The sequence below is a fragment of the Hypanus sabinus genome, chromosome 22 (genome assembly GCF_030144855.1).
Source record: "Hypanus sabinus isolate sHypSab1 chromosome 22, sHypSab1.hap1, whole genome shotgun sequence".
Classification (NCBI taxonomy): domain Eukaryota; kingdom Metazoa; phylum Chordata; class Chondrichthyes; order Myliobatiformes; family Dasyatidae; genus Hypanus; species Hypanus sabinus.
Genome location: NC_082727.1, coordinates 58,079,129 through 58,106,927, shown reverse-complemented (window position 1 = coordinate 58,106,927; position 27,799 = coordinate 58,079,129). Strand labels below are relative to the sequence as shown.

General features: G+C 43.8%; 1 protein-coding gene across 1 annotated transcript in view; it reads left to right on the top strand.

Moving 5' to 3' along the window:
* Window positions 1-27,799, top strand: part of gucy2g (guanylate cyclase 2g) — a 58,098-nt gene that overhangs the window by 11,911 nt on the left and 18,388 nt on the right. The window contains exons 5-13 of the mRNA XM_059948002.1: window positions 5,829-5,953; window positions 10,283-10,465; window positions 12,112-12,256; window positions 13,859-13,994; window positions 15,224-15,324; window positions 18,874-19,043; window positions 19,151-19,287; window positions 25,581-25,704; window positions 27,100-27,204. Of these exons, the coding sequence (XP_059803985.1) occupies window positions 5,829-5,953; window positions 10,283-10,465; window positions 12,112-12,256; window positions 13,859-13,994; window positions 15,224-15,324; window positions 18,874-19,043; window positions 19,151-19,287; window positions 25,581-25,704; window positions 27,100-27,204 (1,226 nt within the window). The remainder of the gene's footprint in view (window positions 1-5,828; window positions 5,954-10,282; window positions 10,466-12,111; window positions 12,257-13,858; window positions 13,995-15,223; window positions 15,325-18,873; window positions 19,044-19,150; window positions 19,288-25,580; window positions 25,705-27,099; window positions 27,205-27,799) is intronic.

Below are 27,799 nucleotides of genomic sequence, written 5' to 3'. Positions count from 1 at the left end.
AAGTATAACATCCACCACTTGCTTCTCCTGCAGTCCGTAAGAGCTGTTCCCACCCCTTCAATTCTGACCATTTCTCCTTCCAGAATCAAACTGTTCGAGCTTCAGTGAGGATACATCCAGTCACTCAGACCTTCTAAACTTAGTCCCCTCAATTTTTCTTCTATTAAGACAGACCCTGAACTTGCCTCGTTATAGAACTCAGTGACAACACTTCCTAAGTGCGTTTTGGGATGATTTATGATAACCCATCTCATAGGCATTCAATAAATTCTCGCTCTTGCGATCCGACACCAACCTGTTTTTCTCAATCCCCTTGCATATTAAGGTCCCCCATTACAATTGTGTCATTACCTTTTTTACATGCCTTTTCCAGCTCCCTTTGCAATCTCAGCTCCACATCTTGGTTACTATTTGGAGGCCGATATATGATTCCCATAATGTTTTTTAAAACCTTGCAGTTTCTTAACTCCATTCACAAAGATTGAACGTTCTCTGATCTCATGTCACCTCTTTCTAAAGATGTAATTCCATCTCTTACCAACAGAGCCACACCACTGTCTTTGTCTTCCTGCCTGTGCTTTTGATATAAAGTATATCCTTTGATGTTTGATGCACCATCAATAACTCACACTGAGACGTAGGCGAGATATCGGCTTTTATTGACTGGAAGAAGGAACCAGGAGTGAGTGTCTATCATACAAGGTCCTGGAGACTGAGGCCGATCTTCAGGCCGCAGGTCTCCTTTATACAGGGGCCTGTGGGAGGAGCCACAGGAGCAGTCAGCAGGGGCGTGTCCCGACAGGCACATAGTTCACCACATTCACCCCCCCTTCGTTTGAAAAAGTCCTCATGTAGCGAAGGTTCTTACAAGTCAAGCCGATCAGGCGGTCGAATCTGTCGCTGCGATCTACGTAGCACCGGCTGTGACCGCATAGGTGCCGGCAACATTGGCGATTGCACAGGGGACGGGGGTTGCGCGTGTTCTTGCCCACTAGGCGCCGGTGATCCCTCATGCATGTGCGAGGCGCCTGGTATAAATGCGTACGAAACGCCCGGTATACAAGTGTCGTGAGGAGTCTGTGTAGGGCCTGGTGAGTACGGTGTCACCTCTGGTGCAGGGTTCACAGTTACCGGAGAGCCTTCAGGGTAGTGGTCTGCTGCACCTGCGGGTGCCAGGTCGCGGATGGAGACCGTGTCCTCCCGCCCATCAGGTAAGACCACGTAAGCATACTGGGGGTTCGCATGGAGAAGGTGAACCCTCTCCACCAGCGGGGAGTATTTATTGCTCCTCACATGTTTCCGGAGCAGCACTGGCCCCGGGGACGTCAGCCAAACTGGTAGGGTGGTCCCAGTGACAGACTTCCTGGGAAAAGAGAATAGGCGTTCGTGAGGGGTGGCATTGGTGGACGTACATAACAGAGAGCGGATAGAGTGCAGTGCCTCAGGGAGGACCTCCTGCCATCGAGAGACCGGCAACCCTTTGGATTTGAGGGCTAAAAGTGTGGCCTTCCACACTGTGGCATTCTCCCGCTCTACCTGGCCATTACCCCGGGGATTATAACTCGTGGTCCGACTGGTAGCAATGCCCCTAGCTAGCAAGTACTGGCGCAGCTCTTCACTCATAAAGGAGGACCCTCTATCACTGTGGATATAGCAGGGATACCCGAACAGAGTGAAGAGCTGGCGCAGGGCTTTTATGACGGACGTGGCAGTGGTGTCGGGGCAGGGGATGGCAAAGGGGAACCGTGAGAACTCGTCAATAACACTGAGAAAATAGACATTGCGGTCAGTGGAGGGAAGGGGGCCCTTAAAGTCAACACTCAGGCGTTCAAAAGGGCGGGTGGCCTTGACAAGTTGTGCCGTGTCAGGACAGTAGAAGTGCGGTTTGCACTCGGCACAAATTTGGCAGTCCCTGGTCATCGTCCTGATGTCCTCCAGGGAGTACGGCAGGTTCCGAGCTTTCACAAAATGGTAAAATCGGGTGACCCCCGGATGGCAAAGTTGTGCATGAAGGGCGTACAGCTGGTCGAGCTGTGTGCTAGCACATGTTCCCCGGGATAGGGCATCAGGGGGCTCATTGAGTCTGCCAGGCCGGTACAGGATATCATAGGTGTAGGTGGAGAGTTCTATCCTCCACCGCAAAATCTTATCATTTTTGATCTTGCCCCGCTGTTGGTTGCTGAACAGGAACGCAACCGAGCGCTGGTCAGTCAGCACAGTGAATCTTTTGCCAGCAAGATAGTGCCTCCAGTGCCTAACAGCCTCCACTATGGCCTGGGCTTCTTTCTCCACCGCGGAGTGCCGAATTTCAGAGCCTTGGAGGGTGCGAGAAAAGAATGCTACTGGTCTGCCTTCCTGATTAAGGGTAGCAGCCAGAGCGAAATCGGAGGCATCACACTCCACTTGGAAGGGAGCGGTCTCGTCCACTGCATGCATCGTAGCTTTGGCAATGTCCGCTTTAATGCAGTTGAAGGCCGCGCAGGCCTCAGCAGAGAGGGGAAACGAGGTAGACTTGACCAGGGGGCGAGCCTTGTCTGCGTAATGGGGGACCCATTGGGCGTAATAGGAAAAAAACCCCAGGCACCGTCTGAGGGCCTTGAGAGTGGTGGGAAGAGGGAGCTCTAACAGGGGGCGCATACGTTCGGGATCAGGCCCAATAACCCCGTTTTCCACGACATACCCAAGTATAGCAAGGCGGGTGGTACCAAAAACACACTTGTCCCTGTTATAAGTAAGGTTCAGAGCTGCGGCCACTTGGAGAAACCGTTGGAGGTTGGCGTCGTGATCTGGCCTGTCATGACCACAGATGGTGATGTTATCCAGATAGGGAAATGTGGCCTGCAGTTGGTACTGGTCCACCATCCGGTCCATTTCCCTCTGGAAGACAGAGACACCATTCGTGACACCGAAAGGGACGCGCAGGAAGTGATAGAGCCGGCCGCCCGCCTCGAAGGCGGTGTAGGGGCGGTCCTCTGGGCAGATGGGGAGCTGGTGATAAGCGGATTTCAGATCTATTGTCGAGTACACCTTATACTGAGCAATCTGGTTGACCATATCCGCGATGCGGGGTAGGGGGTATGCGTCAAGCTGCGTAAACCTATTGATGGTTTGACTATAGTCCACCACCATCCTATTTTTCTGCCCAGTCCGAACAACAACCACCTGGGCCCTCCAAGGGCTTGTGCTCGGCTCAATGATCCCCTCCCTGAGCAGCCGCTGCACCTCCGACCGAATGAAGGCCCGGTCCCCCGCGCTGTACCTCCTGCTTTTGGTTGCCACAGGTTTACAGTCGGGGGTCAGGTTGGCGAACAGCGGTGGGGGAGGGATCTTGAGAGTGGAGAGGCTGCAAGTGTCGGTAGCGCAGCTGTTGGCCTGGTTCTGGATGGGATGTGTGTGTCCGTGTGTGTGTGTGGTCAGTAGCGGGGTATGTGAAGAAGTCCCACAAAACTGAGGATTCTTGACAGTGAGTGGTGGGAGGGGCCCGTCGTATACCATAGTCACACTTTCGAGATGGCTCTGGAAGTCCAGCCCCAATAGCACAGGTGCACACAGATTAGGCATGACCAGCAGTTCAAAGTCCCGATATACTGTGCCTTGCACCACCAAAGTCGCTACACAACCCGCCCGGATGTCTGCGGACTGCGACCCAGAGGCCAAATGGAACCTCCGACTGACCGGCCGCGTTGCAAGTCCGCAGCGTTGCACTGTGTCCGGGTGAATAAAACTCCCAGTGCTGCCCGTGTCAAACAGGCATCCAGTCCAATGCCCCTCCACCTGGATGTCCATCATGGATCTTGCAAGCTGGTGTGGGGCGCTTTGGTCGAGGGTTACAGTGGCCAGAGTTGGATCGTCGGGGTACCCGGTCAGCATCGGAGGGTCGGGGGCGGGGCATGCTGACGCCGACAAAGATGGCCGCTCACATCCGGGGTACCCGGTCAGCATCCGAGGATCGGGGGCGGGGCGTGCTGACGTCGACAAAGATGGCCGCCCACATCCCGGCATGCAAGATGGCGGCCCCCACGTTTCACCCGCAGCGCTGCACTCCGCTCGAGGTTGAGACTTACAGACCTTGGCGAAGTGGCCCCGCTTTCCGCAGCTGGAGCAGGTCGCTTCTCGCGCTGGACAGCGTCGTCGAGGATGTTTCTTTTGGCCACAGAAATAACAAAGCACGAGTTTCTTACGGGCCACAGCCGTGGTCTGGGTCGGGGAGCTCGTGGAATGGCGACTGGCGGCGGCGTTGGCGAATTCGCTCCCGGGAGCCGGCGGTGGCGGGGTCTGAGGCGTCCACGAAACCGGCGGGGAATCGCGCGACTGGACAGCGTCGGCGTTATGCCGCGCAGCTTCTAGAGCGTTGGCCTTCTCTATCGCCGAGCTTAAGGTAAGATCCGAGTTCTCCAGCAGCCGCTGGCGCATGTACACTGACCTCAGTCCCGTCACAAAGGCGTCTCGCACCAGCAGCTCCGCATGCTGTTCTGCCGTGAGCGTCTTGCAGTCACAAGCTCGGACGAGTGTCTGTAGTGCTCGGAGAAACTCAGCGCACGATTCGCCAGGCCGCTGTTGCCGGGTAGCTAAGCGATGTCTTGCGTAGACGGTGTTCACCGGCCGCAGGTACTGTCGTTTGAGGGCGTCCAGTGCCCCTTCGTAGGTCGGCAGGTCCCGGATAAAGGAGTAAACTTTGGAGGAGACCCTCGAGAGTAGGATTCTGTGCATAACGGCGGGTTCAGTCGCACGAAGCTCCGCCAAGTACGATTGGAAGCATGCAAGCCAGTGTTCAAAAGCGAGAGCTGCGTCAGGGTCTTGAGGGTCCAAATCCAACCGGTCCGGACGCAAAACGGGTTCCATGTTTTAAAACTTCCAGTCAATAAAATTGATGCACCATCAATAACTCACACTGAGACGTAGGCGAGATATCGGCTTTTATTGACTGGAAGAAGGAACCAGGAGTGAGTGTCTATCATACAAGGTCCTGGAGACTGAGGCCGGTCTTCAGGCCGCAGGTCTCCTTTATACAGGGGCCTGTGGGAGGAGCCACAGGAGCAGTCAGCAGGGGCGTGTCCCGACAGGCACATAGTTCACCACAATGTTAAGCTCCCAATTATGGCCTTCTTTCAGTGTTGCCCACAACATCATACTGACTAATCTCTAATTCCAGGCAGTAGTCACTCGTGTTGGGTCAACTATCACTCAGTTGGTAAATGATTAGGACCAGGATGTGATTAATGAAGAGAAGGGTAGAGAGCTCCAGAGACCGATTCCAATGGAGTTTCAGTCCAAGGCTATAGAAAAAGAATTTATAGATTGTGTCAGGGTTTACTACTTGGAACAGTATTTAAGAGCAGAAAATAGCTGTTAGATTTGGTCACAAGTAATAAGGAAGGATTAATAAAAGACCTGGTGGTTAAAGATCCCCTGAAGGTAGAGACCAAAGTATAATAGAATTACATTTGAGGGTGAACATCACAGCACCTAGACCATTGTCTTCAGTGTGAATAAGGGCAATTCGAATGGTACGAAGGGTAAGTTGGTAAGAGACGGAGTAAATGTTGAGTTATTTTCACTAGTTTTGTTTGCAGCCTCATTAATGAGTCTTCCCTTGCCCATTGATTCCTCTCTTACCCATTTACCCCACCCTTGCTTGCCATCTGCCCCATCTCAGCATCTGTAATTGGCTTGTGGTGTATGATCAAAGATTTCTAAACTTATCTTAGATATGCAGGTATACAAATAGAATAACCTCAATGGACAATGGTCAGTGAAGTATTGTAGTTGTGCCGTTGGCTCCTTCTTGTCTTTGTGATCAGTAACGATACTTCGCATTTACTTTCCAGTTGTGATCTTAATTTGTACCCCTGAGGTGGCGAAGTTGATAATGTTGGAAGCATATCGTCTTGGAATAGCGAACGGGCAATACGTGTACTTTATTATTCAGCTGTTTGAACCCAGCAGTTATGTGGTGAGTACTTTTGAAGAAAGTTTTTGTTTACACAGACACGTTAGCCAGCAATCATATTACAAGAACCATCATTCACAATTGCAGGAGTATGGCAGTGTAGCAGTTAGCATAACGTTATTACAGTACCAGTAACCCAGGTTCAATTCTGCCGCCCTCTCTAAGGAAATTTGTACCATCTTCCATGACTTCCATGGTTTTTTTCTAAGAGCTCTGCTTTCCTCCCACATTCCAAAGACACAAGTAAATTGGCCACATGAGTGTAATCAGATGGTGTGGTCTTGTTACTGTGCTGTACCTCTAAAAAATAAACAATATTAAAAACTCTTTGCCTTCATGGTAATATAGATTTTGGTCGTTATGAAGGCTCATCATCGCATAATTTTAGAGGTTCCAATCCATAGAGGTGACCACACGGACACTTTAGCTATTCCTGGCTGGCCTCCCCTTACTCCACCCACAGCCTTCCAAACCTCTTACCACCCATTTCATAACTAAAGCAAAAGCTATTCAGCCATCAGCTCTTTGCCACATAGTCAAGCAGTTCTTCAATTTCAAATTTCTTCTGTTTGTTCTCAATTATTTTCTAAGCGTTACATCTACCACTTCTGCAGTCCACAAAATCTGTTCTTCCCCCTTTAATTTTGAGTTGATAGCATATTTGTATTGGAAACTTTTCTGATCCTTCACTGGTTTTGCATTAAGTTATTTACAATAAGCCAAATATTTAATAATGCAAAATAACTTGCGGCCCAGTTCATAAGCTTCAAAGTTCAAAGTTAATCTATATTCAAAATATGCCACCATACGCAACTGTGAGATTCATTTTCTTCTGGGCATGCTCTACAAATCTATAGAACAATAACCATCACAGAATCAATGAAAGACTTCCCAGCCAGAGTGTTCAACCAGTGTGCTAAAGACAATAAACAGAGCAAATATAAAAATAAATAGTAAGAAATAAGCAATAAATATTGAGAACATGAAAGTGAGTCCTTGGTTGTGGGAACATTTTAATGATGGGGCAAGTGGAGTGAAGCTATTCCCTTTGGCTCAAAAGCCTGGTGGTTGAGGGGTAATAACAGTGGTACTAATTTCCTGAGTAGATCAATCCACTGAGATCATCTGTTACAAGATTCCACCTGCCATGCTTCTTTGAACATAATACATGTAATGTTATTTTCTCCATAGCAAAGTGTCTGTTTGCATGAGACAGCTCTAGTTAGCTCTCATAATTTATATAATATGCTTACTTTTAGATGTTTTCCTGTTAAAATAAACAATTTTCCAGATCTTTGCCCACTCACTTAATCTATCTATATCCCTTTATAGTCTCTTCCTAACTTACTTTCCTACCTACATTTTCTATCAGAAAACCTAACAGCTATGCCTTCATTCAGGTCAATTAAATACATGGTGAAAGGTTGAGAATAAACACCCATCCTACACCACACATTATATCTTGCCAACCAGAAAAATGTACACTTGTACGAAGTCTTCCTTTCTTGTTGGAGAATCAGTCTTCTAATCCCACTGATATGTTACCTCCCATACATGAGCCTTTATTTTCCAGAGAGACCATTGAGGAAACATGTTTTTGATGCTTTAGTGCATCCACCTGTTCACCTTCGCCATGCCACAGGGTTACTTTTAGCCATAGTACCCTTTGGTATTAACAATAACATACTTGCAGTTATTGATTACACCATTTCAACAGTAAACCCGAGCATCTTCCTCAGGCTTAAGTTAGTTAAATGACAAGTCCCCCAGAGACACCTCCTTGTATATCCTCTTAAGTGTGCAGGGCAGAAGCGGAGCTTAATGCTCAATCCTGATTGGCTGGATCTAAGTTTGTGGTTGGGATGACTCGGATCCCCAATGATCCTTCGGGTTCTTTTTTCACACCTGTCTTTGTAAATGTCTTGAATCATAGGAAGTTCACAACTACAGATGCGCTGGGCTGTCTGCACCACTCTCTGCAGAGTCCTGTGATTAAGGGAGGTACAGTTCCCACACCAGGCAGTGATGCAGCCAGTCAGCATGCTCTCAATTTTGCCCTTGTAGTAAGTTCTCAGGATGTGGGGGTCCATATCAAACTTCCTCAACTATCTGAGGTGAAAGAGGTGCTGCTGTGCCTTTTTCACCACACAGCAGGTGTGAACAGACCACGTGAGATGCTTGCTGATGTTTATGCTGAGAAACCTGAAGATGTCCACCCTCTCAATCACAAATCCATTGACGTCAATAAGGGTTAGCCCATCTCCATTCCTATTCCTAAACCTGAATTGGTTAGGAGTCAATTACAGGATTACTTCTTCAAAGAACTGAAAAACATTAATCAAACATGATTTTCCTTTAACAAAACCATGCTGACTTTGCCTGGTTACATTAATTCTACTTAACTGCATTGCCATCTTTCATAAAAGCTACCATTTTTCCTGCAGTGACCTGTAAGTTCCTAATTTCTGTCTCCCTTGAATGTTGGATAAAGGAGTTACATTTGTTAAATTCCTATCTAACAGTAATTTGCTCAGATCCAGGGAATTTTGCAGAATTAAAGCTGATACATCAACAAAAATTTGGCACATTTCTTGCTTTCTTTACAACACCTGAAAGGAGGCCATTAGGAACTAGTAAAATGTTAATTTGCTGTTCCAACCATTTGTTCAGAGCCATTGTTTAAAATTTGTAATGTTCTTGAGCTGTCCCCTATCTTCCAGTTTGCTATCTACAAACTGTAGTTTTCTTTAGGAAAGTTTTCTGTAGGAAATGCTGATGTAAAATACCTGTTTAATTTATCTACAACTCTTTCTTCTCTATTGTTACTTTCCCAGATTTGCTTACTATATGAACAGTGCTCAATTGGTTATCCATCTTAGAATCATAGGCCCTTTGGCCCATCTAGTCCATGTTGAACCATTATTCTGCCTAGCCCATTGACCTGCACCTGGACCATAGCCTCCATATCCCTCCATCCATGTACCTATCCAAACATCTCTAAAATATTGACATTGAACCCGCACCCACCACTTTCACTAGCAGCTCTTCCCCGCTCTCATTGCCCTTTGAGTGAAGAAGCTCCCCCTCATGTTCCCCTTAAATATTTCACCTCTTCCCCTTAACCCACAACCTCTAGTTCTAATCTCACCCAACCTTGGTGGAAAAAGCCAGCTCAGAATTACCCTATCTATACCCCTCAAAGTCCCCCCTTTTTCTCCTATGCTGTAGGGAATTATGTCCTGACCCATGAGCTTGATGTTATTTAACAATCGATCGAAACTCTTTCCATTGAAGTAATTAGATACAGGTCCTCCCTGGTTATGATGGAGCTCTGTTCCTGTGAACAGTTCACAAGTCGGAAATGCAGACAGGATCCACGTTACTATATGGCAGAAGATGCCCAAACCCAAAAATCCACCCTGCCGGTCTCCCAGGCATATGCTTGTCATACACACTGTGTGTAAATCTGGCACTTGTGGGCTAAGGAGGACCTGTGAGGTCCTTGTATTGCCTTAGTGAGGCCTAATTCGGAGTATTGTGTGCAGGTTCAGTCCCCTACCTGCAGGAAAGATGGAAATAAGAGAAAGAGTGCAGAGAAAATTTACAAGGAAGTTGCCAGGTCTGGAGAACCTGAGTTATAAGGAAATACTGAATAGATTAGGAGTTTATTCCTTAGAATATAGAAGATTGAGAGGAGATTTGATAGAGGTAGACAAAATTCTGAAGGGTATAGATAGGGTAAATGCAAGCAGGCTTTTTCCACTGAGGTTGGGTGGGACTGCAACCAGGGTCATGGGTTAAGAGTGAAAGGTGAGAAGTTTAAGGGGAATATAAATGGAAACTTCTTAACTCAGAGGGTCATGAGTGTGTGGACTGAGCTGCCAGTGGTGCATGCGAGCTTGATTTCAGCGTTTAAGTGAAGTTCGGCTAGGTACATGGATGGTAGGGATATAGAGAGCAGGTCAATGGGAGTAGGCAGTTTAGATGGTTTCGGCATGGACTAGATGGGCCAAAGGGCCTGTTTCTGTGCTGTACGTCTCTACGATTCTTAAAAATGGTAGCAAAGTGTATTGTATCTTCAAACATGGAACACGGCTTCTTCCCATTGTGCAGTGATTCTATTGGGCAGCAGTTGTTAATGGTACAGAGAGTGAAGGAGATAATCAAAACTAAAACTTGTGTGGAGTAAAATCTTGGACATTTTAATCCACTCATCTTCAAGTGCATTCAGTGAGCATCATACATGAAGGTAATGCCTGTGTGATTGGCCCATGTTTAGTTCCACAATGACACCTGGTTGGAAACTGTTGAATTCTCCTGTCTTCTCCACAGGACACTTTTTGGAAATCAGATTTGGCAGATGGAAGAAATGCAGTCACCTTCCAAGCATATGAGCCAGTTTTCCTGATTACTTTGCAGTCATACGGTGAATACGAATATGACACCTTCCTACAAGAAGCCTACGAGCGATCAAAAGGACCTCCTTTTTACAGTAATTTGTCATCAGTGACAGAGGTTTATTATTAAACTTAATTATGTTGCTGTGACTCATTTTCATTCCTTGGTAGAAAGCAAGTAATTTTAGTGCAAAATAGAAAATGGTGGAAAGACTTAGCGGATCAAGGAGCATCTGTGAGGAAAGACTAACGTAACTGGAAAATGATCTTTACTCGCGCCTTTGCACTTTCTTTCAAATGACTCCACTGCCTGTTTTGTCACTTAACCTTTAATCCCAGTCCAGAAAACCATAAGACATAGGAAGCAGAATTAAGCTATTCAGCCCATCAAGCCTGTTCCACCATTTGATCATGACTGATTTATAATGCCTCTCAACCCCATTCCCTTTGACACTCTTACTAATCAGGAAGCTATTAACATCCGCTTTAAATATACCCAATGACTTGGCCTCCAGAAGCCATCCACAGATTCACCAACCTCTGGCTAAAGAAATTCCTCCTCATCTCTGTTCTAATTGGACACCCCTCTAATCTGAGGCTGTGTCCTGTGATCCTAAACATACTCACCATAGGAAATATCCTCTCCATCTAAACATTTCAATAATCAATGGGTTTTAATGAGATACCCTCAACATTTTTATAAACTCCAGTGAGTACGGGCCCAAAGCCATCAAACGCTCCTCATATGTTAACCTTTTCATTCGGGAATCATTCTCATGAGATCTGGACCCTCTCCAATGCCGGCATATCCTTCCTTGGGAAAGAATACTTAGAATTCCTAAGACATGCTCACAATACTCCAACTGTGGTCTGAGCAGTGCCTTATAAAGCCTCAGCCTTACATCCTTGCTATTATATTCTCATCATCATTAATATGTGTCATGTTGTATGATGTAGCCGATCATGGTCTGATGACTATGATTGTTCTTGGCACATTTTTCGACAGAAGTGGTTTGCCATTGCCTTCTTCTGGGCAGTGATTTTTCAAGACGGGTGACCCCAGCCATTATCAATACTCTTCAGAGATTGTCTGCCTGGTGTCAGTGGTCACATAATCAGGATGTGTGCTCCCATGGCTTCACATGACCCTGATCGGGGGCCAAGCAGGTGCTACACCTTTCCCAAGGGTGACCTGCAGGATAGTGCAAGGAAGGAGCCTCCTTCGATAGAGATATATCTCCACTCTGTGGCGGAAAGAGATACGTCCTCTGAAAATGAATGCTAACTTTGCATTTGCCTTCTTTACCACTGACTCAACCTGCAGGTCAGTTAGACCATGCCTTCTGTTGCATCTTTGGCCCTTCTATTAAAACTTTCTTTCCATCTAGCTTCTTCTGGATGAACTTTGTACCTCTCTTCATTGCCTGACCTGTCATGTAAAATTTCCAGTTTTATTTCAGATTTTCAACTGTTATTTTGCATTTAGAACAACTCCAGGAATTTTCTGTAAACGTATCTACCAAAATAGTTATTTGCTTATAACTTGGCTGTTTCTTAGTGAGTGCTACTACTAAGTAAGCACTGGGGGGAAAAGATAGAAAACTTGCTTCAGGACATATAGAGCAAAATGATATAAAATCATGATAATAGACACTGAAATGAACAACACTGTTCTACAAATTTAATTTAGTACGGTACAGGTAAGAAAGCAAATGACTGTGAAACAAAGTTACATTTTACATCCTAACAACATTATTTTAACAGATGAGCTCTGATTCAGCTTATCTTCATGATGCGGTCATGCTCTATGCTGTTGTTTTTCAAGAAATGCTAGAAGCAGGGATGGATCCACGTGATGGAAGAACATTTGTTAAGAATTTGAAAGGTTTTGGCAAAAGACAATTTTACGGTGAGTAAGAAAACATCATGTCTCAGACTTCCTTTATTTACTTGCCCACACAGCATTTCCCATTCCGTTCGTTCTGTCTGCAGTAACTTAGAGGCAAGTCATGGTAACTTAAAAACTTTTTGGAGTAACTTAATCTTGGCTGCCTTCATTTGTTGATGAACTTCCTTGCTACTTAAAACAGCATGAATGATTAGTGAAATAAATTCAAATTGGCTCAGAAAGTGATTTTTTTAAACGATTGCAAATTAACTTTTTTGTCGGTGAAACATACAACTTTAATGTATAGAACCATAAGGAATAGGAGCAGAATTAGGCCATTCAGCCCATCTGCTCCGCCATTTCATCATGGCTGATCCATTTCCCTCTCAACCCCATTCTTGTCTTCTCATTAGCTTTCATGCCCTGACTAATCAAGAACCTATCCCCCACTGCCTTATGTATACGCAATGACCTGGCCTCCATAGCTGCCTATTAGTAATGAAATACACAGATTCATGGATATGATAAGAAAATTGAAATGTCAATGATAATAGTAAATTTTTACACAGCCTATTTGATTGCTTCCTCCACATGGGAACTCACTGACGCTAGCTTTTACAATCCTGCACTTTAGAGAGAAGGTGTAAATTCCACATTATTGAAGGCACTGAGCCAGGATGAATTACAGTGTAGGCCAGATGATGCAAGGTTCCTTATCTTTCATGGTAAGGCATTCCAACTCTGTGTACCTCCAGGCCTGGCTGACATGAAACAACATTTCATGTTGGTGGTGACGATAATCCTGCTCCAACTAGAAATGTAAGATGGTTTCCATGATCATCCAGTGATATTCAAGGTTCAAAGCTCAAGATACATTAATTATCAAAGTATGTGTGCAGTATACAAGTGTGAGCTTCATTTCCAGTTGTCTTCTTCAATCAGCAGAGAGCAGTATCGGTCTTCTCCTTTCCTGTATATGAAATGGATCATTTTAAACCATTCCAGAGATCTGGTGACGTTCACACAATCTCTGTTTTCTTTATTTTATTTAATCTTTCTTTCCCTCCCTTTACATCCTTTTGTATGGAAATCACTGGTTGTGCTGCCTTCTCTATTGTAGCATTACTCATTGTTTCAATCCATTAATCATATTGGTTAAAGAGGTAAAGAGAGCCTTGTCCAGTTCACATTTCAAAATCCCAATGTTTTCCTCTATTCCCAATTTCCCCACACCAAAGTTTTTCCGGATGCCTATTTCCCAGATACCAGTTTCCCTGTTATCCAATTTCCCTGAAGATCCAAGATTTTTAGATCTCCAATTCCTTGGTGTTCATTACCTAGACATCTATTCCCCAGATATCTAGCTTCCAGACATTCAGCTTCGCTTCAGTCCTCACCCATCACTGGTGACTATTTTTTGGTTGTTGTGAGTGATTGCTCTATCACCAATGAGCAATGAATCCCTGAGCACACTTCATGCAGATTACAAACTTGACATTGCATCTTATCACAACAATGCTTTAAGGATATCAAAAATATACTGGAGATTAGTTCATTTATGTGGAAGACAGGAAGTCCATCCAGATGAGGAAGACAAATTCATTTCTTTCCTTTTATAAGCAGGTCTGACTGGCTTGGTGGAGATAGATATTTCTGGGAAAAGGTACTTAAATTATTCAGTATATGACCTGCAAAAGTACGCCAATGGCACAAAGTTTGTCCCTGTTCTACAATACGACAGCTTCAGCGATTTGCTGAGGTAGGTTCTGCGATGCTGCCAATTATTGGAACGTTGAATATTGTGTAGACTTGCAACATTCTCTTGTGTCTGGACCCAGTCTCTTCAGTCTGATGGCTTAGAAAAGAAATGTTTATCAAAGTCTCTTCTCCTTTAGTGATCATTGTAATATTGCTTTTAAATCACTCAATGACACGTTTCAAAGTTCAAAGTAAATTTTTTTATCAGAGTGCATATATATCACCACATACAACCCTGAGATTCATCTTCTTCTGGGCATTCTTGGCAAATCTATAGAATAGTAACTACAACAGGACCAAAGCAATATTAACCAGAGTGCAGAAGACAACAAGTTGTTCAAATGCAGAAATAAAGAAACAGTAATAAATAATGAGAACATGAAATAACGAGATAAAGAGCCCTTAAAGTGAGATCATTGGTTGTGGGAACATCTCAATGGATGGGCAAGTGAGTGTAATTATCCCCTTTTGTTTAAGAGCCTGATATTTGTGGGGCAGTAATTGTTCTTGAACCTGGTGGTGTGAGTCCTGGGGCTCTTGGTCCTTTTCTCTGATGGCAGCAGGGTAAAGAAGAGCATGGCCTGGGTGGTGAGGATCTCCGATGATGGATACTGCAATGAATTAATCTAAGCATTTGATAAGAAATGTCTGTGTAAGTATGCTCTTTAGAAGTCAATGGTCTGCTCAACCAGATTCTATATCCATAGGAACAGGCAGTCAGTGATCTCAATCTCACTGTCAAATGGGAAAATGAGTGCACTACGTTTTGATCAAAATCCTGAAAATGCTGAGAACAAACATATTCTTTTATTGCACATAATGTACAGAAGAACTCAATACCACAAAAGGATGGAAAGGAGATGTGGTTATTATTCTGTTTCAAATGTCCAATGCCTTGGGTTTAATCCTGACACCCAATGATCTGTGTGGAGTCTGAACGTTCTTTCCCTGACTGTACAGTTTCCTCAGAGTGCTCCAGTTTCCTCCCACATCCCCAAGATAAAGGGGCTGGTAGATTAATTAGCCACACAAAACTGGATAGGTGAACTGAAGTATCTGGGAAATTTTGTTGGGAATGTCAAAGAATAGAGTGGGATTGATACAACTTGGTGCTTGATGTTGATGTGGAAAGCTGGAATATTGCATAATATGCATAACACAAGAGAGATTACCTTATCATAGAAAAGAATATACCTTCAGGTTGAGTTGTAACCCTCTTTTATTTTTCAGTGCGACTGATAAGTTAGCTAACATTGCATGGCCCGACGGAATTCCTATTAAAGATCTCCCCGAATGTGGGCTGTACAATGGGATTTGTCACAAAGGGCCTGGTAAGCATTTTCCCCAAATCAAACACCAGTAATGACATTTTTACCTGCCATCTTTCATAAACCCTGTTATGTATGTTCTTTGCTAATTATAGCAGTAAGGTGACTAAAATTTCTGCAGTTGATCATTTGACTGAGAAAGTCAGCAGTAATGCACTCTCTGCCATTATAACTTGCACAATGGCTACTTTATGAGGTACCTGCTATACCTAATAAAGTGGCCACTGAGTGTAGTGTCTCTGTGCTCTTTTACTGCTGTATCCAATCCACTTCAAGGTTCAGCGTGTTGTGTGTTCAGGGGTGCTCTTCTGCACACCACTGTGGTTATTTGAGTTACTGTCACTCTCCTGTATGCTTGAACCACCCTGGCAATTATCCTCTGACCTCACTCATTAACAAAACATTTTCACCCAAGAATGGCCACTCACTGGTTTTATTTTTGCTTCTTGCTCCATGCTCTGTAGGGACTGTGTATGAAAATCCCAGGAGATAAGCATTTTCTGAAATACTCAAAACACCCCCTCTGGCACCAACAGTTATTCCACGGTCAAAGTCACTTAGATCACATTTCTTTCCCATTCTGATGTTCGGTCTGAACAACAACTGAACCTCTTGATCATGTCTCCATGCTTTCATGCATTGAGTTGCTGCAACAAGAATTAGCTATTTGCATTAATGAGCTGGTGTACCTAATAAAGTGGCCACTGGGTGGACATATTATTGGTTTATAATTGTCACATGTATTGATAGAGAAAATATTTTTTTTGCTTGTCATCCAGACAGATCATGCCATACATATAAGTACATTGAGGTATTAAAAATCAAAACAAAATGAAGAATACAGAGTTAGTTAAATATAAGGTACAGTGGAGATTGACAGGTTCAGAGCAAGGTCTATAACAAAGTTCACCAGGAGATCAGGAGTTCATCCTTTAGTGTGTGAGAGGTCTGTTTAAGAATCTGATAACAGCAGGATAGACACTGTCCTGGGTGTGGCAGCATATTCTCTCAAGCTGTTGTACCTTCTGCCTGATGGTTGGGTAGAATAGAGAACACTGGGGTGGGGTGGGACTTTTGTTATGTTGGCTGCTTTCTCAGGATAATGGGAAGTGTGGACAGAGTCCATAGAGGAGAGTATGGTTTGTATTATGGACTGGGTTGTGGTCTTTGTTGTGTATTTAATATTAGTAATATTGTAAATATATCATGTGATTAAGCATTCTTTATTTGTTTAGGTAATTAATTACGGATTATGTGTATAAATACATGAATTGCACATATCGTGACACTTCTCTGTGATACGTATACACCTCGCCTAAAGTAAAAAGATGAACTAAAGTTTGCATTCCTGGCTCTCTTGTTTTTCTTCCAATTAGTCTAATGATTTGAAGTTAAAAAAAGTTAGCAGTCTTGGTCAAAGCAGGGATGTAATGAATCCAGATGGGATGTTAGCATCTGTAGAAATCAGTGCTTTATTAAAGCATAGAAGGCCACTTGGCCCATTATGTTCATGACAGCTCCCAACAGACCTACCCCAATGGTCCTGCTCCCACACTTTCTCTGTAGCCAACAATGATTCTGTCTCTCATATCTATCGGGTTCTTCTCCATTTGGTTCTGTTGCCGCCTCCCTAGCCTATTTTACAATAGCTGATTAATCTACTTTGGAATGTGGGAGGAGGTGGAGCATTCAGAGGATTCAGGCAGTCACAGGGAAAAGCAAGCAAACTCTGGAGAGAAAGCACTTGGAGCAAGGATCAAACCTGTGAAACAGCAGCACTAACTGTTGTGTCATCATGCTGACCTTTGTTCTGCTCAAACCAGGAGGGTGAGTTCCACTCCTCCATGCAAGTCCCTTTCACGCCACCCTTTCATAAAACCAGCAAATGATATCAGCAGCTAAGGGGTTAAATGATGCGGGCCAGTGATGGGTTGGAGGAGAAAAGGTCTGTGTTGTAGTAAGGATGGAAGATTAAGAGGTGATCCACATGATCTGCAGAAGATGATTAAAGGATTTGGTAGGGAGAAGAGAGATGGCCTATTTCCGCTGGTTGGGGAACCCAGAGTTAAGGGGGTTAGCTGGCTCATCAGGGTCATCTGCCCTGTACAATGCACAGAGGTTATCTGGAAATCAGTCTCTCTCTCTGTCTCTCCTGCAATGTTTGAGATGATATGGGGCTGGAAATGCTGGAGGAGAAGGGGGTGGTTGAGCACAGATTGCTGACGGTCACTTCAGAGTGGACCTCCTGCAACAAAAGTCAGCTGTTCCTGAAGTTCTCGTGCTCTCTCTTTTGCACAACGGAGCATGTAGGAGAGAATCAGGTCGGTCCAGCTTTTTGAGAGTGTGTTGCTCTGGATTTCCTGCATCTGCAGAATCTCTTGTGTTGAGGATCAGATAGTCCACACTAGGACTTACTAGGTCTAGGGTGCAACAGGATGGAAGAGGCAAATGGTTAACAAATTCCCCTCAGGGAGGTAAAATTATTCTTGTCATAATGCTGTCCACAATCGGATTTAAATAAGGAGTGTGTTTGATCCAGATGCAGAACAGATTGGCGTGGCAACTGCCCTGCATGTGACCACAAGAAAATGCGGAGAGCTGTGGACAGAGTTCAGTGCATCAGAGGAACCAACCTCCTCTCCATCATCTCCATCTATACCTCTCGCTGCCCCAGTAAAGCAGCCAGTATAGTCAAAGACCCCACCCCATCCCATCCTCTCTTCTCCCCCCTCCCATCTGGCAGAAGATACAAAACCCTGAAAGCACGATCCACCAGGCTCCACGACAGCTTCTATCCCACTGTTACCAGACTTTTGTACAAAGGTGGATAAAGATGGACATCTTGTACAGTGAAATGGACCCTTGGCATCACAACCTACCTCATCATGATCTTACACTCTGTCGTTTACCTGCACTGCATTATTTCAGTAGCTTTTACACTTTGTTCTGCATTGTTATAGTTTTACTTTATTCTGTTTCAAAGCACTGTGTAATGATTTGACCTGTATAAACAGTGTGCAAGACAAGTTTACTTTCTATCTTGGTACATGTGACAATAACATACCAATACAATGCCAAATTCACTTCATCACTGAGTCATACTCATAGAGTACTACTTGCTTAGGAACAGGACCTTCAGCCCATCTACTCAATGCTGAACTGGTCTTCAACCTAGTTAAATGTTACCACTGAACCCACATCTACCTCACTACTTCTTGTTTCTATTTTTCCACTACTTATTTAATGTAACTATATATATATTTACTAGAATTGTAGTCTAGAGTACTGCTGCTGCAAAGACAACAAATTTCACAACATATGCCAGTGACATTAACCCTGATTCTGGTCTACCACTTCAGTTAACAGCTTGTCCACACTCACACCACCATCCAACTGAAGATATTCTCTCTCAGATACCCCTTATGTATCTCACCTCTTACCCTAAACCGGTCGACCTCTAGGTTTAGTCTCAGCCAACCAGGCCAGGTGCATCTTCAGTGACTGTTGCCAGCCTGGTCTGGTTTGGTACTCACTTCTTCCTCTGTCTTCCAGATAACTACATGGTGATTTTAATCATCGTGATTGTGGCTGTGGTGTTGGCGGCAGCCCTTGTCGTTGGTTTCCTGATGGCACACAAGAAAAAACCCGTAAATCGATTTCGGAAGATGTGGTGGAAAATAAATTATGAAGACATAGTTTTCCTGAAGGATGTCAAGGCACAGGCTTGTCGTAATTTGAATCACTTTGCTGATATTTTAGATGAAAAGTAATATAAAGGACCAATTTTATACAAACGTGTTTTTTTTTTAATTTTCATACTCCTGCACAGAAACATGAAGCTGGAAGCAATGGGTCCAGAAGTAACGTTTCAAGTCATCAGAATTACAGCCTTAAGGATAAAACGGAAATGAAATCTGCTAATACCAGTGTTGCCCTTCACCAGGCGAGTTCACTTCATGAATTCAGGCAATGTTTTAAAAGTAGTATTTCTTTTTTTATTATTTATTGAGACTCCTCTTCTCACCTGCCTAATCACCTTCCCCGTGTTCCCTCCTCCTTCCCTTTCTCCTACTGTCCACTCTCCTCTCCTCTCCGATTCCTACTTTTCCAGCCCTTGACCTTTCCCACCCACCTGGCTTCACTTGTCACCTATTTATCTATCCATCTATTTGTTTATTTATTGATTGATTGAGATTTAGTGCAGAATGGGTAGATACTTTATTGGTCCCAAAGGAAGTTACAGTGTCACAGTAGCATTACAAGTGCACAGATATAAATATTAGAAGAGAAGTAAGAAAGAATAAAAAGTAAGTTACCACAAACAGTCTAACAGGAGTGGGGGGGGGGGGGGGGGTCAACACTTCCTGGCTACAGGTTGACTCATTATAGAGCCTAACCGCCAAGGGTAAGAATGACCTCATGTAACGCTCTTTGAAGCAGCATGGTTGTCTCAATCTATTACTAAAGGTGCTCCTCTGTTCAGCCACAGTGGCATACAGAGGGTGAGAAACATTGCCCAGAATTGCCAGGATTTTCTGTAGGGTCCTTTGTTCTACCACAGCCTCCAATGTGTCCAGTTTGACTCCTACAACAGAGCCAGCCTTTCTGATCAGATTATTGAGCCTGTTGGCTTCACCCTTGTTGATTTCATTGCCCCAGGACACCGCCGCATAGAAGATTGCACTTGGGACAACAAACTGATAGAACACATCGAGCTGCACTGCCCAGCAGTTCTCCCTGACTTAACCCTAGCCTAATCACAGGACAATTTACAATGGCTAATTAACCTCCCAACTGGTACATCTTTGGATGTAAGAGGAAGCCGGAGCACCCAGAGGAAACCCACATGGTCCCTGGGAGAACGTATAAGCTCCTCACAGGCAGTGGCAAGAATTGAACCTGGCTCAAACATTGGGCTAACCACTACACACATGCCATCCTAATTTCTTGTTCACGGTCTGATCATTTGCAAAAAGTGTTAACAAAATTTGTTTGAAATGGTATTTGAAAGCTGTATATAAAATACAAACTTGAAATGTATGCCAATTCATCCCAGTGGGGTTTTAGCTTCACAATAGGGGATTTCACATACACTGAGAGACTGTACATCACACATTTTTACTGGAATGTTCAAAAGCTGCCATATCCCAGCCTAAAGCCTGCAGGTGTTCCACCACCTTGCACACAGCACTGCAGTCTCTCCTGTTCTCTCATTGTAGAATGGGCAAGGACATAGGCTCGACATAGCAGCAGGAGGATTTTATCAAGAATTTTCATCAGTCAAAGACAGACCCAAGCTTTTAAAATCCTGAAGATTGAAGGAAAAGCCTAATATGACAAAAAAATTTTCACATGCAAATTATGACCCATGAATTAATACCCTTCCAAGCACTGTTCTATTTGTCGGCCATTTCTTGGTCTGGATTCAGAAGGATGAGTGGGGGAGAGGAGAGTGGGCCCGCAGAATTCTGAAAGACATGGGAAGGATGGACAGGAAGAAAATGTCTTCATTCACAGGAAAGTTTAGGATCCAAGGGCACAGTGATGTCTCTTTACAACTGCAATAAGGAAGAATTTCTTTGGTCAGAAGGTGATGAAGCTGTGGAATGCATTCCCTCAGCAGGCTGTGGAGACCCAGTCCTTGGATGAATTTAAGGCAGAATTGCACAGGTACTTGATTGGCAAGGCCGTGACGGGTTATGGGGGAATGTTGGGGGAATGGGGTTGAGATATGTAAAACAACAGGCATGATTCAAAGGCGGAACAGACCCAATGGGTTAAGTGGCTTAACTGAAAGACCATTGATATAGGAACAGGGTTGTTTCATTTCTTCTTTGTGAATCTCACTGTGCTCAAGTTGTCATTGTCCAGAAAACAACTGTGATCCATTGCCCACTAAATAACAGTGACTAAACTCAAATAAATCTCATTGGCTGCTAACAGCTCTTGAATAACTTTTCAGAATATAAATGCAAGATATTTGCCTTTATTCTTCCTACATTAATGATTTTGTTTCTCAACTTAAGTTTGTGCATAAAAAAATCCCAGTTGTATCATTAACGTATGTGATGTTCCAGAGGATGTACAATTAGCTGAAGTTATATTGTGATCAGGGTAGCCACTCTCATTCTCACCTCGCATAGGGTTCCTGTAGTATCACGAATCCTTTCTTTCGGTATGGCTTTGAGCTGCCTGGAGATCTTGCCACTGTAGTCCAGGCAATTTGAGTTCAATTCCTGCCACTGTCTGATAGGAGTTTGTACATTCTCCCCATGAGCACAAGGGTTTCCTCACACAGTCCAAAGATGTAGCAGTTGGTAGATTAATTGGTCACTGTAAGTTGTCCTGTGATTAAGCTAGGGTTAAATTAGGGGTTTACTGAGCGGTTTGGCTTGAAGGGCCAAAAGGGCCTGTTCCATGTTGTATCTCAATAAATAAATAAAATGCATGCATATAAAAACAAATAAACCCTCCCCACAAAGTCGAGCAGTTCTCAAATATGAACTATACCTCAGGAGCAGATCCCCAAAGGCCTTTCTACACCTTGATCTCCATGATGATTGAAGACCTTTAGAAATAGATTAAATATTTTAAAGTAATTATAACATTAAAATAATTTAATTTAAAATTACTTTTAACTGCTCCAAATTATTTTTAAAATGTTGGGGTGGAGGTTATGATGTGAGGAGAGCTGTAGAAGCTCTGCTAGCTGCTCTCTCCTTGGCAAAAAAAAGAGCCATGAGAACAGTCACAGAGGAGGCTGAGCGAGCCTCCAGATGGCTATGGATCAAGGTGTGGCCCATGGACACATGCCGGGGCCTGATCAACCCTGGTTGGGTCGCCTGGGTGAGCGTGTCTGCTGTTGAAAGAACCACAACACCTGACGACCCCAGGTTACATCACTGATGATATGTCTCAGAGCATCCCAGGATGTAACTCAGCATCAGTGATAAAAATAATATTACTTACTTCATATATAACAACAGACCAAATATTAACCTATTCCAGCCAGATCTCTGGCCCCATTCAGATGAAAGGGACCAGGCTGGACTCCCCAGCCAAGGCTGAGAGCCTGAATCTGCTCACCCAGCTCAGTAATTTGGAGGATCTTCCCTCGACTCAGGTTAGTTCGGGGCCTGATGCACTGGAATTTGTTAACTGCGTTCCCTACTCCTGCACTGCAATCCGGTAAATTCAGGAACACAGTGACTTGTGCAGCTGCTTCAACATGTGTGAGCTGGCCCAATATTACAAAGTGAAATTTGTTTTGAAAAGTTCTCACATTCTGCATTTGAACATGAACACCAAATCATAAAAGGACCTTGGCGCAAACTGATCCTGCAGAGGTATGTTAATATCTGACTGTTTCATGTCAACTGCTGTCAGATCATAGGGGATGAATTAGTCTAAATCCAGAGAGATTCGATTCTTGCCCTGAAAATACCATGTACGGGAAAACAAAAGCTTTTTACAGAGAAAAGATAGGTTAGAGTTGCATCAGCATTCACTATGTAACAACTATACTGTTTCATGTTCCACAATTCGAAATCTTTCTAAGCAACGATTAGACTGCTTGACGTTTACGGCAGGGGTGTGAACATCACTAACAGTATTGAATGAATAAACTGAAGCAGTTTGTGAAATCTCTCTGTGATATAGAACATAGAACTATAGAACATTACAGCACAGAAACAGGCCTTTTGGCCCTTCTTGGCTGTTCTGAACCATTTTTCTGCCTAGTCCCACTGACCCGCACCTGGACCATCAGAGGTGAAAGTAACTTAAATTTCTTACCTTCCTGGCCTTAGTATAAATATAACGTACTTCATCTCCTTATACTGAATCCTATGGCAATTTCCACCAGTTAACTAACTACAGGTCTGTGTGAAAGTCTTAGGCACATATATATATATAGTGAGGGTGCCTAAGAATTTACACAGTACTTAACTTGTCAAAGTGGAGTGGAGAGCGAGTTTGTAAATCTGGCAGGAGCAAAGGATGTTGGGAATGGTGAGGGTGAAGCTCTGCAAAAGGGGTGTGGGACAGGTGGCAGAGAAGGAGTGCCAGAGGTAGGAGGTGGCACGGCTACAGACTCACCCAGACCTAAAACAGCAAGTAAGCTAATCTGATTCCAAACAATTGGTTTATTGATCTTAACAGAATATCTCTCTGGTGTTTCCCCCTTGCTCCCCTCTCCCTTCCCCTTTTCCCAACAAACTTTCCCCTCTCCCTGATCCCCCTTCCCACTCTCAGTCCACAACAGAGACCCATATCAGAATCAGTTTAATTATCACTCACTTACATCATGAAATTTGCTTTTTTTGAGGCAGCAGTACACTTGCAATACATGAAATTACTACAGTATTATGCAGAAGTCTTAGGCATCCTAGTTAAATATGAGTGTGTAAGACATTTGCACAGTCTGTGCTTTCACTTTTGAACTACGTACTAGGGAGACCAACAACAGAATGACGTGTTACCTCAGAAACAGTCTGCGCATTAGCTTTCATAGTAGATGAACTGGATTACTTGTGGATTATTCCGAGAACTATCCACCAGTCTTCTCTATTTTAAAGATCTTCCAGTTGATCAGAGGAAGAAGATAAACAGGTTGGTCTTAGCGGGAAAGGATTACTGTATGTAGGAACCGTTAAACCTTCTTCATAGACAGCACTGTGAAGTGCAGGCTGATCCGCTTCCACTGCAGGCTTCTGTGGGTTTTGACATGGCTTGTGTGGGAACTGAAGACCCCCCACCATCCCCCAAAGGAGGTGACTGACACCGTGGGTCGTTTGTGAGGTGGTGCATGTTGTGTATTTAGTATTTTAGTTATATCTGAATAATCCTGTACCTACAGGTTGATCAAGCTTTCCTATTTGTTTAAATAACTAATTACCAGTTATATGTAAAAATACTTCCTTGTACGTCATCGTGCCACCATGTGATACGTGTGTGCCTCATTTAAAGTAAACACAAAGTTAGACTTGCATTCCCAGACTTTCTGTGTTTTCTGTGAATTAACTTGACGATTTAAAGTTACAAAACATCACAGTGCTCTCTGCCTGCTTGCTTGGTCAGAGCTTCGTGCTCTGAACGCATGAATCAAAGTTCCCAGTCCCATCCTAATGCTCCTTCTCCACTTCAAGTGCTCATGAGCGATAGGCTCCCGAGAATCAGTGGAGTCTTCATAGTCTGTCTATGAAGAAGGTTTAACGGTTCTTACATAATCCTTTTCCACTAAAACCAATCTGTTTATCTTCTTCCTCTGATCAACTGGAAGATCTTTAAAATAAAAATGACTGTTCGATAGCTCTAGTAATAATCCACCAGTAATCCATTTCATCTAGGATGAGATGGGTGGACAAAATGGTTAGCATGGATTGATTGGGCAGAAGGGCCTGTATTAAAACTGTATTGATCAATGACACACTTTAAAGAGGGGTATTGGGAATGTTACTGACTGCATCCATCAGAAACACAGAAGCCTTGTGATTTGTGACAGAAGAACTCTACCAACTGACAAACTCCCAATGCAGCCCTGTGGCCAAAGGTTCTGTGGCCTCATACCGGCCTCATCCATTCTCGTTCCACTCTGGAAACAAGAGTGGAAAGAACATCATAAAATCAGAGAGGAAGCAGGTTATCCTTGATCCTAGGTCTGTCTAGCAAAAATAAGATATTTGCTATCCTCCACCCCACACCCCTCCCCCAAGTCTGGTCAGCAACATCTAGAATGAATCCTGTAACTTGAACAGACAGTACTCCAATGTGAACAACGCTGGTGTGGTGAAATACATATACCTGTCTGGACACGCCCCCCGCTGACTGCTCCCACTGACCGTGGCTCCTCCCACAGACCCCGGTATAAAGGTGATTGAGGCCTGAGCCCAGTCCTCAGTCTCCAGGATGCAGTGTGGTGGTCAATTGCTGCTTGGTCTTTCTTCCAGTCAATAAAAGCCGATATCTCGCCTCACGTCTCAGAAAGTTATTGATGGTGCATCAGCTGGTCAGAATCATACTTTGTCCCTCAACAGTAACATAGCCTTCCACAGTAACTGACAACACACACGAGTAGTGTTGGTGGGTCCTTCTAGTTTCATCTGAAGGCAAAACAGCGGAGATCCAAATAGAGTCTGCATCCAGCATTGTCCAACTTTCATGGCCTCTGGGAAATAAGCCTTCTCAGAGCTATGACTTGGCTTCTGTTCCGCAGCTAGCTGAAATTGTGGGTCCACTGACTGAAATTTTGCTGAAAGCAGAACTAATTATTATTGCACTCGTTCTCCTCTGCTTTCACAGGGAAACTATGTGACGGTTCAGAGCTTTGAAAGAAAAACTGCTCCAGATATGAGCAAGAAGACAATTCTGAATGAAATACATGTGGTAAGATCAATGCATTCACAGTTACAACCACACAATTAAACACCCCAGAAAACTCACTTTAATTTAAAGTTTAGTTTTACATTTTTAAATTTAATTTAAAGATATGTACAGCATGATAACAGGCCCTTTCCACACAACGGGCCTGCTCTGCCCAGTTACACCCACGCAACCAATTAACCTACTAACCTGCACCTCTTTGGAATGTGGGAGGAAACCAGACCCCACACAACCATAGGGAGAAAGTACAAACTCCTTACAGACTCTTTAAAAAGGACATTTTTAAAAAAAAATTTTGCTTCTTCCACTCTTTTCCTCCTTTCAGTAGTTCAAACCCTCACCATCCTCTGGTTATCTTAGCTATTTCAACTTCACATCCTGACCAATGATCTACATGTCCAGATCAGCCATGATCTTATTGAATGGTGGAGCAGGCTCAGTGGTCCAGGTGGCCGACTCCTGCTCCTATTTCTCATGTTCTATGTTCATGAAAAAGCCTGGGAAGGCTGTCTTTCAGTAGCGGCACTGCAAGAGGGCACATTTGCTCCTGACATAATATAGTTATACAGGACTAATATAATGCATTAACTAGTAGGAAGTCCTACCAGCGTTTAGGAACAGTAGTTTAGTTTATCTAGTTTTTCTCATCCATTGTCATAGTTCAAAGTACGTTTATTATCAAAACATGTATTCTCTATACAACCTTGAGATTCTTCTTCTTGCATGCAGCTATAAAAGAAAGAAACCCAATAAAACCCTTTAAGAAAGGAGAAGACTGTCAAACACTCAATGTGCAAGAAAATAAAACAAATCGTGCAAACAATAAAATAACAATAACATTTAGAACTGAATTTCATGTAAGTGAGTCGACAGCCATCACTGCTGCCAGTATAGGAGTTTGTTAGTTGCAGGCCACAACTCCAGTTCAGTACATTGCCCAGATATCTATTGTGTCTTTAACCATTTCCTTCCACACTCCCCCTTTCTCCTCTCTCATTCCACCAATGCTACTCCCTACTACCCCATTCTATCATCGAAGAGCTAACCAGGTGCCAATCAGGATCAACTACCTTGTGTTGGGGAAAGAATTATCAAGTAGCTTTCAAACGATGGGCTTGACTCACACAGAGAGCCATTAAGCATTCCATTTAGTTAAATCTCTGATTAAGTAACTCCTCAGGACAATATATTAATTCTGTCATCAAAAGAACAACCGAGAGCAAGGAGATGGTCACAATTGTGATACCCTTCTGCTTTGGGATCTCAAAGGGCAAATTTAATCTGTTACATTTCATTGGTTCAGGTCTATGAACTTGAAGGAAAAAATATATATATATATATATATATTCAACTTCTGTCGGCTGGCTCAATGAATTATTAATGTGCATTTTTTCCCAGTTGCGAGAACTGAGGCATGAAAACCTGGCGATTTTCTTCGGTGTGTGCATTGATGCAATGACAGTTTTAATCATTACACAGTACTGCAAAAGAGGAAGTCTAACGGTAAGCTGCTTGAAAATAGAGTGGGGGGCAGTGACTAGGGGAATCACTGAGTATTCTCAAGGAGGTACAGAATTGAGTTTTTTCCTGCTTATGAAGGAAGGTGATATTTATTATTCAGTGTCACAGCGCGGAATTCCGGTTCATTGAGACACACTGCCTGGCAAACTACCTGTTTAACATTGACTTAAACATGGGACAATTTACAATGACCAATTAACCTACTAACCGGTACATCTTTGGACTGTGGGAGGAAACCAGAGCACCCGGAGGAAACCCCATGCAGTCACGGAGAGAACGTACAAACTCCTTACAGATGACACCAGAACTGAACTCTGAACTCCAATGCCTTAAGCTGTAATTTGCATCACACTAACCACAACACTACCGTGACCTCCTAAGTAGCTGAAATGGCCCCTAAGCTACTTCAACTGTTACCTTCTCTTCATCTTGTCCACCAAAGGAACTCTTCTCAGACTTTCCTCTAAACCCACACCTTACTCAATTTGTAAAACACTTCTTTTTAATGATGAAGCATAAGAAAGGGGTTTGTTGAGAAGTTGGTTTGTAGTAGTTTTAAGTAGGGACTGAGCAAAAC